Here is a 13,273-nt window from a genome sequence, read left to right as displayed (position 1 = left end):
TCCCTCACCACCCCCAAAACCCAAAGTATTTCATAATTAAAACAATTTGTGAACCACCCTTGGCTTTTATTTATTTTTTTAAAAAGAAATGAGAGACCAAATAAAAAATTAGGTTTTTGGATTTTTTGGGGCTTTTTTTTTTTGATGCTGCATTAATATAGCACTTATTTTGTTTACTCTAGTCCCTAAAATATTTAATTTCTTATTCCTAGTCTGAATTAAGGTTGTGGATTTCCTCAAATATGGATGTGTCACGGTGAAGGCAATGGGAAATGCCTTATCCACCTAAGAGCTGTGTTGCAGCGGCGTAGGCGGGCAGGCGGCTGCGGAGTAAGCTTTGCATTGCAGCGTCACGGCTGTTCCCGGCCGACGTACGGGGTCGCGACGAGCCGTTCCGAGCAGGCGCTTGCAAAGCAAAGGTGGGAGACGGGACGTTTCGAGGGAGCTGCTTGTGCTGCTCCCCGTGAGCTTGGAGAGCCCCGCGGGGCTCGGCGCCTTCGCTCTTTCCTCTCCGTGACGAGAAGCCTCGAGGGCTGGCGAACGAAGAGCGACGCGTGCGGCGCGACCTTGCGCGGGCGCAGGACGGGGTAGCGATGCTGGGCGGGTGATCAGGCTTATAATTCCTCTAGACTCGTGTCCTCTGACGCTTCTGGGTTTTGTCCTCTCTGTGCTGGCTTTGCTAAGGCTCAATATGACATTTCTTTAGGGTTTCATGGAGCATACATCATCCTAAGACTCCTGTTTTCTATTTAAACTTATGCTTTCCGAATGAATCTATTTCCTTGCAAGTGTGTTCTCCAGCTCACAAACCAACTGTAGAGAGCAAATGTCACCTTTTAAAAGAAAGCTCTTTGATATATTTTTTTTAAGACATACTGAAATAGTCTGGCTAAATTTTGTAGTGAAGAAAAGCTATTTGGAGACGCTGCTATTTAGGCAACTATGATGCATCAGCCTGGAGCCGCCAGGTCGATTGCTGCTGACGGTGGTTGCTGCCAGTGAGTCATGATAGACGGATTCTCGGTCAAAATACTCCAGAGCAGCCTGGTGTTGGCCAGCGTGTCCCCCGTTCTTGGCAGACGCTTCGTGGCACTCCACAATAAAGCAGCATGGTAATGAGTGGTGTGAAACTGCACCCGGTGGGTTTGTGATCCTCAGCAAGGTGTTCCGAAGCCCCGGAAAGACAGTGGGACAGCCTGAGGTTTGACAGTCACTACGTCTGGGAAAATAATTCTGCAATGTCCATTTTCCCCATCTAGCAGATAGGGATGAGAATACCCTGTGCCCCGTGCCCTGGGTGTCCCTGCTTGAGCAGTGAGGTTGGACTGGATGAGCTCTAGGGGTCCCTTGCAAGCTCAACCATTCTGTGAGTCTGCGAATACTGTAGCTGTGTTTTGTTGGGATTTGCAGTTCTCTGACTCAACTAGCTGGTTTTAGTTCAACAAAAAAGTAACTTGAAAAGACAACATAGGAAAAAAAATGTGATTGTAATTATGAAAACACAGGAATACAAAGCCCTGTAATTTAACTATGAAATCTGGATGCTTTATCAATTTACTATTAAATGTGCTCTAGGGTGTTGTTGTAATTGGAGACTTCCTTGTTGCTTCTGCTGGTGCCATCTCCTTGCCTTTCAACTGGGGTGTGGGGCAGATTGGGGGATGCAATCTAGGGAAGTGTGGATTAGCAAGGGTCTCATGCAGCTAATGTTTGTGAAGCATTTTGAAGGTATAAAGCTCCATAATGTGGAGAAAAAATACAGGCCTAATTACCTTTCTATCATGGAGATTTTCAGATTTGCTAATGGAGCTGTAGCTACTTCATGTATATGTAAATTTTAGTGTGTTTTCTCCTCCTTCCCTTCAGTTTTCCATGCAAAGGCAGGAGTAGAAATTGCATTTGCTCTGTCTACATCCATCTGTGATTTAGGTGAGGGAGCAGATGAAATCTGAGGAAATCAAAAATCTGGTCCATATAAGTGTACCTTTGTGGAATATAGGGAGGGCTGAAGGATACTTAAAATAGCACCATTTCTGAAGAATCTCGTAAAGATTTGTTTTCATAAAAAAAAAAAAACTTTCACTTTTTGGCTGATTTTTATTAATAGATACCCATAAGGTTTGAGAAGATTCTTCCTGAACTGAGGTTAAGGAGGTGACACTGCCACCACGTACTAGCAGTGAAGGTCTGGAAACTAAAGAATTGGCAAATATATGAATGTGCTAATTTAAAAAAATAAACAAGAGTAAGCCTACGTATTTACTGCTTAGTCTGCAAAATGGTGCATACAGGAGCCTCCAGTAATGTAGCGCTGCTTCCATCTTTCTTTTTTCTGCTCCGCTGCCAAGAGTTTTGGTATGTTTTGATTTTTTTTTTTTTTTAATTAGCTGCTATATTTTGTGTGTGGTTTTCTTTGTTTTGTTTTGTTTTCTACGTGCATTAGTATCTTTCCTGAAATTTCGTGATCTCACGATGATGACATTAAATGTGAAGAAACAGTGTCTGAGCATGATTAGTTAACAAGAAACCTAATGCTGTTTTTAACCTCAAAATACTTTCGTGTTAACCTTTAGTTTAAGGAAGGTTATCGTGTTTTTGGGAGGCACTGTCTGTGCACCATGTGGAAATCTGTTTCTGGTAGCTTAAGGACAACAGGTTATTACTGTGTGTTTCTAATTGGGGGCAGAGTATTCTCAGTTCCTCATAAAATGTCCTCGCTGCACTTCTGAAAATACCAAAAGGAAAACCTAAGGTGGTGTGCATGATTTTGCTGTGTAATGCTTAAATTAATAAGCAGATTTAGTGAAAAAATTGCAATGTTTGGATTTGCTAGAATTAATTGTATCAGAGTGGATCTGCTTGCAGCTTTTGTGCCAAAGCTGTTTGAATGATGTCAGTGGCAGCAATGACTGCTCGCTTTTTATTATTTATTTATTGAAACTTCTGCCCTGCTGAGTGGGAGATGAGCTCTTTCCTCTCTGCCCTGTATTTATATATTTATTATTTCGGATTTTGCATGGTGACCTTGAGTTTCCCTTGCTGCTTAGGTCTGGTCTTGCACTGTATCTAGTTGAAATACTGCAGCTATCAGACTGATGCTTTCCTTTATCTTGGTTTATCTGAATTCTTCCCGATCATACTCCAAATGGCCGTCCTTCACGGGGGCAGCAGTGCTGTGTTTACACGAGACGTAGCAAAATCACGTTTACGGAGTGCTCAATGGACATGTGCTCTTACTGCCACACGTGGCCTCGTCTCTGCTGGGCTTCTAAGTTGCTGCCTGTCACTCTGGACAAACACCACTACCCGCTATTTCTCCTTACCAGTCCTATATGGTTTTAAAATAAAATCTAATTTGACAAGGTCTTCCTTGGGCTATTTGCATAAAGATTAAAGTTTAATCAGATTTCCATCCTGGAACTCGGTGCTGTTTGCTACCCCTGGGACTCTTGGCTTCGCTCAAACAAGTCAACACCAAGATGCTTCGCTTGCTCATTGCTGGACTTGGGAAACGCAACTTTCTTGGGATTCCAGCCCAGAATGGTGCTGCAGCCGCAGAGGGTGCCTGGAGCTGGGTTGCTGAAGCCCCTGTGCTGCGCAGGTGTCAGTGAAGAGGGATAACCCACTCGTGTGTGTGGGTCCTGCCGCTCGTGCACCGAGGAGGGCACCGCGTGGCTGCCGTGTCCCCGCGCGCTTGGTGCACCTGGAGAATCCGTATGGTCCAGGCGAGCCATGCGGAGCAGCTCCCCAGCTAGCTCACTGCACGACCTGCTTTGACTCATTTGAATAAATCATACTGCGTTGTGCTCTTTTTCTTTTTTCTCTCTCTCTCTTTTTTTTTTCTTCCTGAACAGCCCATGGGTCTTTCATCCTTGAAGGCTTTTAGTTCCCTAATGTAAATCTGTTGGCACTGAAGCCCTCCGTGTGACACTGCAGCCTGGCTTCCTCCTCCCAGCGCTCGTGAGAAGCAGCCCTGGTGGCTGCTCTGAGTCCTCGGGGTGAGCTGAGGTCTGGAAAACTCCACATTCCTGAAGTCCAGACACCACCCCCAACTTTCCTGCCCTACTATCTGCATCCCAGTGGATAATGGCATTTAAAAATGCATTAAAAATGCAGCTGTGCCTGGGGGCTTAGTAGGGTTAATGGGGTTGTCTAGATGCTTGGAGCTTGCCAGTGCTTCAGTGGCCCCGAGGCCTCTTCGTGTCCCTTTCAGGTACACTTTGGGTTCTCGTTCTGCAGTCTACTAAATGCAGGCATTTCACAGGAGAGCATGTGCTCAGTCCTGTACTTCTTAGTTGATAGGGTCTCATTTTCTTTTTTGGAAAAACAGTGGTGTTGCCTTCAGACAGTCTTTTTAGGGTGACTGTAACTCACGGAGGGACTTCTCCATTTCATCTGGCCGTAATGCACTAGTGCCTGTTATTTTGCCTCGCTTGGGTTAACTTGTTTCCCATTTTCCATTTTTTTCTTTTGTTTTAATGAGACAAAGCAGGTGCTTGGTACTGTCTTTCTCATGAAAAAGGAGTTATTTTCTATTCAGTAGTCTACCCAGTACTTTCTAAGGTTCTCCTTGACTCTTTCTTTTGTTACTCAAATGCTTTGGTGGACCTAATTTGTAAATAACATCTTCTTGCTCTTAAACATCTGTCCTTTTCCTATGAGAGTCTTCATGGTCTGGCAGACACTTGAGGTAATTTGAAGCTAATATAACTCAGAATTGCCAAGCCTGTACAAGTTCCTTTAAATAAATAAAATAAGAGGTAACTTACTTGGGTGGAATGGGGTATGAAGATGTGCTTTTCGTGTGGCTTGGCAGGAATCTGAAGCTTTCTGTTTTCCTTGACTTCTCCTTCTCTTCCTGTCCCTTATTTAAATTTTAAAATTAGTAGAATATATTTTGCATAAAACAGCCAATGATTTGGATCTATGATGGACTACTTTGACAGATGTACTTAGAGATGTTTGTTTATGTTATAGTTACAGTTTGCTTTCTTTAAATTGACTTGCAATTTCCTCTAGACTTCAAAACCTAAAATCTCAGTCTAAAGAGACTGAACACTTAGTGTTTCTGGCTTTCTCCCTGATCAGTCTTTGTCCTTGACTCTAATCCTGGAGTACTTTGTAAATATTGTAAGGAAACATGGATTTAGTATTTGTTTATTATTTAGACAGAAGGGTAGTTTTTTGAGTACTTGTTAACAAATATTTTGGAAGGAAACAACTTCAAACTAGTGAGGTTATCATCAACTTATCAATTTAAGTGATATATTTTTTTTCTTCTCTCCTTCCATGTTCTTTCTCTAGTGAGCACCTGTCCTGCTCCTTCACCTTCTTCCTACATGGAGATAGCAACGTTTGCACCAGTGTGGAAATCAGCCAGCATCAGCCTGTGTACCTGCTTAGTGAAGAACACCTCACTCTTGCCCAGCAGTCTAACAGCCCTTTTCAAGGTAGGTTTTGCCAGTCAATTGTAAGTACTAAATGTAATCAATCTTATCAGAATGGAGACTTAAAGCAAAGCCTGGAAGTGGGGAGTGGAGATAATCACTTCTGTGCTGGTTGACTGTTCTAACCAAGCTTCCCTTGTGTTGAACATAGCCACAAAGAAGCTGATGTCTCAATCTTCTGCAGGTGGATGAGGTCAATATTATTCTCCTGGCACTATAGCCATGTTTCTTCTTGACAGAATAAGCTTAATTTCCAAGTACAGTCCAGCTGATGACTTAAAATGTTTTACTTTTTCAACAGTGTTTTCAATGTCCTTTTTTAACTCTCAGCTATCTTCCTCAACAGCTCTTTCAGAAATCCATTTCTAACGTGAATACTTAACCTGTTTGCTCCCCTTCCCCTTTTATCTGGCCCTTCCTCACCTGTAAATTCCTTTGGTTCCACTCAAAGCCAAGGGAGTGATGGGCCAGTCGGCTTCATGTGATGGCTCTTTGGTCATTCCCCAGCTTGGACGCCCCGAGCTGGCCATGGAAATGGGTTCTCCTGCACGACCACGTGCTGCCCTTGCTTGTTAATGCTCAATGTTCAAACTTGCTTCCTTTGACTGCAATTTAGCAGCAGCTGGGCTGTCCTAATATGGACAAGACTCGACATGAAAGAGCTTGCTTCCTGGTGTGTGCACTGCAGTTGTAACTGTGCCAACAGAGTGAAGGGATGGGGAAACATCTTAACTTTGTCGGAATTTGAAATGGTGTTTCTTTATCCCAGCTGTATACCTGTTCATTGGTAACCAGGATGAAAATTTGCTCATTATTTGTTTAATTAGTTAATTAACAGATGAATCAGTAATTGTTACTGTGGTATGTTGGCTCTTGCAGTGCATATACATTTAATGATACATACCTACTATCAACAGCTTGAGGTTCAGTGTAGCAAAATATGATCAAGGTGCATTCTGACTTAAGTGTAGGTGGTTTATTTGGTCTGGAGAATGGCTGAAATAAGTTTTTTTTTTTTTTGTTTTGTTTCAGTTTGGTTAAATGTAGTCTCTAATGTATTTGTATTTGTCTTTTCAGTTATTCTAAGTCCCTTTGGATTAAATGGCACACTCACAGGGCAATCATTTAAGCTTTCTGATTCATCAACAAAAAAGCTTATTGGTGAATGGAAACAATTCTATCCTGTCACATCTAACTTGAAGGAGGGATCTGAGGAAAAGCAAGAAGAAATGGACTGGGAGGATGATTCTTTAGCTGCCGTGGAGGTCCTTGTTGGTGAGTGGTCTGATTACCTTTAAGTTAAATAAACAGGGTGGTTAGGTCTTCACTTTGGCCTTCAAAATTTTAAACTCATTTTACTCTTTTGCAACTGCTGCTGGTCTTTTGTTCATGTATCTAAAATTAGTGGCTGCTTAAAGTGGGTTTTGCAGACCCATTAGGAGGAGCTTTTTTAATGGGTTCTGAGAAGACTATCATTAAAAAGAGAGGGAGAGGAAAAAAAAAGACTACATTATTACTGTTGACATCTGAGATGCATCAGAAGCATATTTTGCTGTTTCGATTTCTGTGCAAATTCGAACAGAACAGCTGTGCCTTTCAGGGATTTCTCCAGGATTGTGGTTTTGAAGAACTTAAGTACTGAGGCACTGCATTAATCTGCTACTCTTTCCTAAAATCTAAGCCTCTGGGACGTGGTAGTCCCTTCCTGTGCTGTTGGCTACTCACCTTTAATTTGCTAACTAATGTCATCATAGCTCTGTAATAAGTGATAAAAGTTTCTATTGCACTGATGCCTGGAGACCCTAATGATGGTGGGAATGGGAACATTGTCAGTTTTAAGTGATGCTAAAAATAGGTCCTCAGTCCTCTTTACTACTTGGTTCTGTCATTTTATTTTATAGTAGCCTGTAGATACTGGGGCAATCTCTACCTGCTTATACTTTTCTCCTTTTTTAATCTCTCCTTTCAAATCTTCTGAACAAAGCAAATAATAAATTAGTGATGAGAGTAAGAAAGGAGCCTTTTTGTCCAAAAGCTCCTGTTGCAGACAGCAGCTTTTGGCACAATGACTGCTGAAGCGTTGGAACTCCTGAAAGGGTGTTATAGGCCTTGGTGTAAGGCAGGCATTAAATCTTGCAGTCACAAAGGCCTGTCCAGATACGTTTCTCAGCTGCAATAAGAAGAGAGAGCTGCAATATTGCAGTGCGGTTTAGTTCTCCTGCTTTTGTGTTGATGTGGAAGTTCATAGAACTTCTCGCAGAGCCATGAGCCTCCTGGCTGAGCCTTTACCCATGCTTGCTGTTTGTGCCGCCCGCAGCCGGCGTGCGGATGGTGTATCCGGCGTGCTTCGTCCTGGTTCCGCAGACCGACATCCCCGCTCCGAGCGCTGTCGGGACGTCTCACTGCTCCACCGCTTGCCTGGGTGTCCACCAAGTGCCTGCTTCCACAAGAGACCCTGCCATGTCTTCAGTGACGCTGACTCCGCCAACGTCCCCAGAGGAAGTTCAGACAGGTAAAACGCAACCGTATTTTCCAGTGGGAGATTATCATTTTCAGGGCCTCTCCGAACCTCTGGCACTGTTTGGGAGGGATTTGGATGTTCTCCATGCAACTGACTCGTTACACAACTAAAGAGATGTGGGTTTGGTATCTGCTGTAGTAAAATGCATGAAAATGTTTGTAAGTGGGTAAAATGTGGATGCTTTGTACCTGATGCTGCTCTTCAGTACTTTCACATTTCTGTGGTCAAGCTTGTTTGCTGTGTGAAACTTTTTTAGCCTCACTGTACCTCTGTCAGTGTGAAGCTAGGTGATGTTTTTGGCTTTTTCATGGTCCTGGAAAGTGTCTCTAGTTAAGAAGGCCGTGTGCCCTCTGATCTGTAAGCAGTGGTGAGTAAAAGCTGTTCTAACTCAGATGATATGACTCACACTCATCTTTAGATGACTTCTTGTGCAGACAAGGTTTTGCTGTTTTCTTTCTGTTTTGTTTTTCCTTCTGCTAAGCTGTAAAACAGGAAAGTGTTTTTGGTGGTCTCTTAATCTGTGAAGGAGGAGAATGATTAAAGTGTGATCAAAACATGCAGCTGTGCAGAACACCTCTATATACAGAGCCCAGCTCTGGATGTTTGTAGCATTTTGGAACTGTTGTCCCTGCTAGAGATGACTTGACACGGTCTATTCAGAAACGTGTATTTAGCCTCATTCCTTTCCTTTCTGTGCAGCGTTCAAGAACGTGTGCCTTGGTTTAACAAGGATCTGTGCTTTCCAATATCTTCATATACAGAAAAGCACTAATTGGAGGTGGCAAAAATAGTTTGTTTTGGAGGCAGCAACTGGTGTTCCATAACATCTGAAAGGAGTAGGCTTCAGGGGACCATTAAATACTGTTAAATTTACTAACAGGTAGCTGTGCTCAAGTTTTCCTAGTCTGTGAGCAATGATCTATTTCAGGTCTGTGTAGTTTCTGGAAAATTAAAGAATAGGTAGCCTTGTTTTAATAGACATATATCCTGTGTGTTGTGTGGGGGTTTGTTGTTTTTTTATGTGAAGTAAACAGGTTATAATAATCTACTACACCCATTTTTTTTTCCCTTAACATTGAGTTAAGAAGATACTCTTTCCTCACAGGATATTCCAGTGTTGGCTGAATTAATATGAAATAATAAAGATTTGACTGTACTAGCTCAATACCTAATGCTATTTTTCTTGCTTTTCAGTTGATGCTCAGTCTGCCCAGAAGTGGGTGAAGTTGTCTTCTGTTTCTGATGGATTCATTTCTGACAGTACTAGCCATCATGGTGGCAAAATACCCAGAAAACTTGCTAACCAGGTGGTGGACAGAGTTTGGCAAGAATGCAATATGAACAGAGCACAGAACAAGTACGTACTTGCTTCATGAAACTGAAAAATGCACCACCTTATGTTCACTATGAAAGTGGCTTTGGCAAAGATGCTGTGGCTGCTGGTAGAGCATGATTTTCCCTTAGTTTTAAAAAGTCTTAAAGTTAATTTGTTTCTAACTAATGGTGTGTTTACTTCTCAGTTTAATAATTCAGTAAAAGATTTTTTATTATGTCTGTCTTTGAATCCTGTGTCATAAAACCGCTATTGAGGTTTGACAAGAGGATAAGGAAAGAGAAGAACATGTGTTTTCCCCCAGTAACTCCCCAGTTTGAATTGTAGGCGCAAGTATTCTGCTACATCGAATGGCTTGTGTGAGGAAGAGGCAGCTGACAAGGTAGCATCCTGGGATTTTGTTGAAGCCACACAGAGGACAAACTGCAATTGCTCAAGGTACGGAGCCGGCACACCTATGGGCCAGCAGTGCCCTTTGAGACTGAACTGCTCGGGAGAGGACTCTTGGGGACTGCTTTGGAAATAATTAACAATAGATGTTTGCATGAAAGCTGTATCAAAACTAATTTCCCCATGTCCTAAATGTCATTGTAGACCTTGAAACATTTGCCCGTTAGGATAACACAGAGTTTTTAGTAGTGCGAAGCATTCAAATGGACCTGCTAGCAGTTCACTGACAATTTCAGAGTCTTGGTCTGGAATTCCTCACATTTGCATAAGGGTAGACTTTCTTGGGCTGTAATGGAGAGAAAATGTGTATTTATTAGGAAATAAGAATCTCTTCTAGTAGGCTGAGGCATTAGCCTTGAAGGAAAAAGCCTTTAGTCAAAAGCAAGGTGATTGTGGCATTGGGTCTTGATGACAATGGAAAAAAAACCTGCTTAATTACTTGGGGAATTCTGCACTCCTACGGTATAAACACATGAAAGTGAATTAACTTTCATTATAGGCATTGGGGATGAGCTGGGAGGGGTCTTGAAACACAGGAAGGAGGGAACTTCCAGTTTTTATTATGACTTTTGCTTTGAAACTCGGAAAAATTTGTTATTGCTCCTAGCGGTACATTTGTTTAAATGGAAGCATGATTAATTTTAGTGGTTTCAATTTTTTGTACTTACTGCAGAATATTAATGTGACTGAGGTGATGCAAACACTGTGATTTAAATCATTATGGTGATTACCCCGCAAATCGAATATTGGAATCTCAAAAGTTGATGTCTGGAGGATGCAGTCCCTTATAGAACTGCAGCTGGACTTCTAGATTCTTGATGTTCCCACTCCATTCCTTAACCCGTAAAAACTGGCACGGCACCAACAGGCAGTTGCTTGAGTGCAAGAAGTAGCTTAGCTGATTTTTATGTTGTTCTACTGATTTAGCAGTGTTGGTTAAAGATCAAAGTAACTTTGGGGTGATTTCGAAGTAGTTATCTATTTCTGTCAAAAGCAGGTTAAGAAATACTGCCTTCAGTTACAAGGGTTGCATACACGTTGGGTTCATGACTTTTTTTTTTTTTCTTTCTTTTTTATTCTAAAATTTTGCACTGCCACTTGTGCCTTTCAAATAAAGTTATGGTTGAAGAGAGACAGTTTTGCTTAAGTAGGGGCAGAGTTTCAGGCTTCTTGTAATCAGCTATTTAATGGCTTAGAAGCTGATTCTTATCTAGTAATAAAACCATGGTAGACATATTTGAAAGATTAATATGAAGCACTTTTTCTTCTTCTTTTTTTTATATATATTCTGCAGGCACAAAAATCTCAAACCAAGAAATTCAGGTCAGCAGGGGCAGGCACCACCTGTGGGCCAGCAACAGCAAGCAGCTCCAAAGCACAAGACAAATGAGAAGCAAGACAAAGGGGATAAGCCACAAAAACGCCCTTTGACTCCTTTTCATCATCGTGTATCTATCAGTGATGATGTTGCCATGGAGGCAGATTCAGCAAGTCAGAGGCTTGTGATGACTGCGCCAGACAGTCAAGTGAGGTTTTCAAATATCCGAACTAACGATGTAGCAAAGACTCCTCAAATGCATAATACTGAAATGGCCAACTCGCCTCAGCCGCCACCACTTAGTCCTCACCCATGTGATGTAGTTGATGAAGGGGTGTCTAAAGCTCCTTCTACTCCTCAGAGTCAACACTTCTATCAGATGCCAACACCAGATCCTTTGGTTTCTACAAAAACGATGGAAGATAGACTTGATGGCTTGTCTCAGCCTTTCCCAGCTCAATTCCCTGAAGTTATAGAGCCCACAATGTACGTTGGCACTGCAGTGAATTTGGAGGAAGATGAAGCTGATACTACTTGGAAGTATTACAAAGTTCCAAAGAAAAAGGATGTAGAATTCTTACCGCCTCAGCTTCCCACTGATAAATTAAGAGATGATCCAGTAATACCTACTGGTCAGGAAAACATAACATCAGTTACGGAGTAAGTAGCACTTAGTATTACAGTAGTAATGCGAGAAAGTGAGAAAACTGAAAGGTCAAAACAGTTAACTTTGAGCTTGGAGACATTTGTGGGTTATCAGAAGGGTCTCTTGTTATGAGCAAGCTTCTCACTGAAGTAAAGGGAGGTTGGAGCCGTGCTGCTGGGCAGGGTGCTTTCTGTGCCGTCCACATATAAGAAGGAAATACTGTCAAATATGTAGTAAAGGACTTGGAAAAAAAAATCTTCTTTAGAACTCATTAGAATTAGGAATTTATTCTTTTCCTGGTGTAAAATTGCTCTGTAGCCGAATTGTGCATATTTGGGACTTGAAAGTTGTATCAGGCTGTCCCCCTTCGACATATTGCCCCCAAAAAGGTGGGGGAAACTGCCTCATTTTAATACTTTCTTCAGTGATGAAGAAAGCACGGGTGGGCTCAGCGGCAGAGATGCCCTGTTTACCTCAGCTCTACTCTTTATGCAGAAGAGCTCTGAGATTTTTGAGACCTGGTCTGTTAAATGACTGCCGGGAGCAGTGAAGAAGCTAATCTTGTTTCCAGGAAAACACTAGCTTTAACGTAGGCCCCAGCTACTACTTATTGCCAGTGGAAATTGCTGATGCCGAGGAGCATGTAAATCGGCATTCTTGCCCAGGGTAGGTTCTGTCTGTGATTTCATCCAGGCTTAGGGATTTGAGGTTATCTTTCAAAGCAAGCGGGCGAGTGGTGTGCCTGCCTGTAGTGCTCTTGGACCTCAGATCCCATGGGAAAGCCTCATTTATTACACAGAGCTTGTCAACCTCGAAGAAACATCAGGATAATCAAGACTGTAGAGACTCAGCTTTTAAGCTATTGGAAATGTATCTGAGATATCTTTGAATTGTTTCTTTCATGTGCTTTTTTCATGACTGTTTGAAGTAAAAATATGCAGGTTTATAACAATACTGTTTAAAAAGGTTTTGGTTTAATTAATTGTTTTTATTTCTGAAAGTGAAAGTGGTCTCTAGCCCCAAGTTTTAAAACATTCCACTCTGCTGCTGACCCTTTCAGTGAGGATAAAGGACTCGGTCACTGTTTTGATACTGCCTCAGTTTTGATAAATTACGGAGCTTAGAGGCAATAGACCAAAAGAATCACACTAGCATTTTTTGTTTTTTAAGTGTTGAGACTTGATTTGAGTCAAAGCAAGTAGCTGTATGAATTCTGTTCAGCTGCTGAATGGCTCCAGATGGCTTTTCTGTCCTAATTAAAAAAAACAAGAACCAAAAAAACCCAACCAAACCCAAAGCAGAGCCCCTTGGCCCTCTAGGTTGTGTTTCCTTTGCTGTGGTACTGCCCCAGACCTGCTGCTGCCCAGTGACGACTGGAGCGATGGGGATGCTGTGAGCAGGATGGGGAGGTTTCTCACTCTCGTGAGCTGTGAGATGCTGTGAGGAAGTCTGTTCTGAAACTGGATTGTTTCTTTGGAAAACTTATAAACTTATTTTAGGAAGGCTTTTTGACCTTTGAGATCTTTGTCTGTTCTACTGCTCTTCCCGAGTATCATGA

General features: G+C 42.1%; 1 protein-coding gene across 1 annotated transcript in view; it reads left to right on the top strand.

Moving 5' to 3' along the window:
- The window catches only part of MED13 (mediator complex subunit 13), a 47,900-nt gene that overhangs the window by 16,554 nt on the left and 18,073 nt on the right, over nucleotides 1-13,273 (top strand). Inside the window, exons 4-9 of the mRNA XM_088535903.1 lie at nucleotides 5,305-5,450; nucleotides 6,525-6,722; nucleotides 7,765-7,959; nucleotides 9,163-9,325; nucleotides 9,629-9,739; nucleotides 11,046-11,729. Coding sequence (XP_088392029.1) covers nucleotides 5,305-5,450; nucleotides 6,525-6,722; nucleotides 7,765-7,959; nucleotides 9,163-9,325; nucleotides 9,629-9,739; nucleotides 11,046-11,729 — 1,497 coding nt within the window. The remainder of the gene's footprint in view (nucleotides 1-5,304; nucleotides 5,451-6,524; nucleotides 6,723-7,764; nucleotides 7,960-9,162; nucleotides 9,326-9,628; nucleotides 9,740-11,045; nucleotides 11,730-13,273) is intronic.

Source organism: Tinamus guttatus, unplaced genomic scaffold (genome assembly GCF_059628265.1).
Source record: "Tinamus guttatus ecotype Peru unplaced genomic scaffold, ASM5962826v1 Tinamus_guttatus_pri_ptg000043l, whole genome shotgun sequence".
Lineage (NCBI taxonomy): Eukaryota > Metazoa > Chordata > Aves > Tinamiformes > Tinamidae > Tinamus > Tinamus guttatus.
The sequence above is the reverse complement of the archived record's forward strand: the minus strand, read 5'-3'. Positions and strand labels throughout refer to the sequence as shown.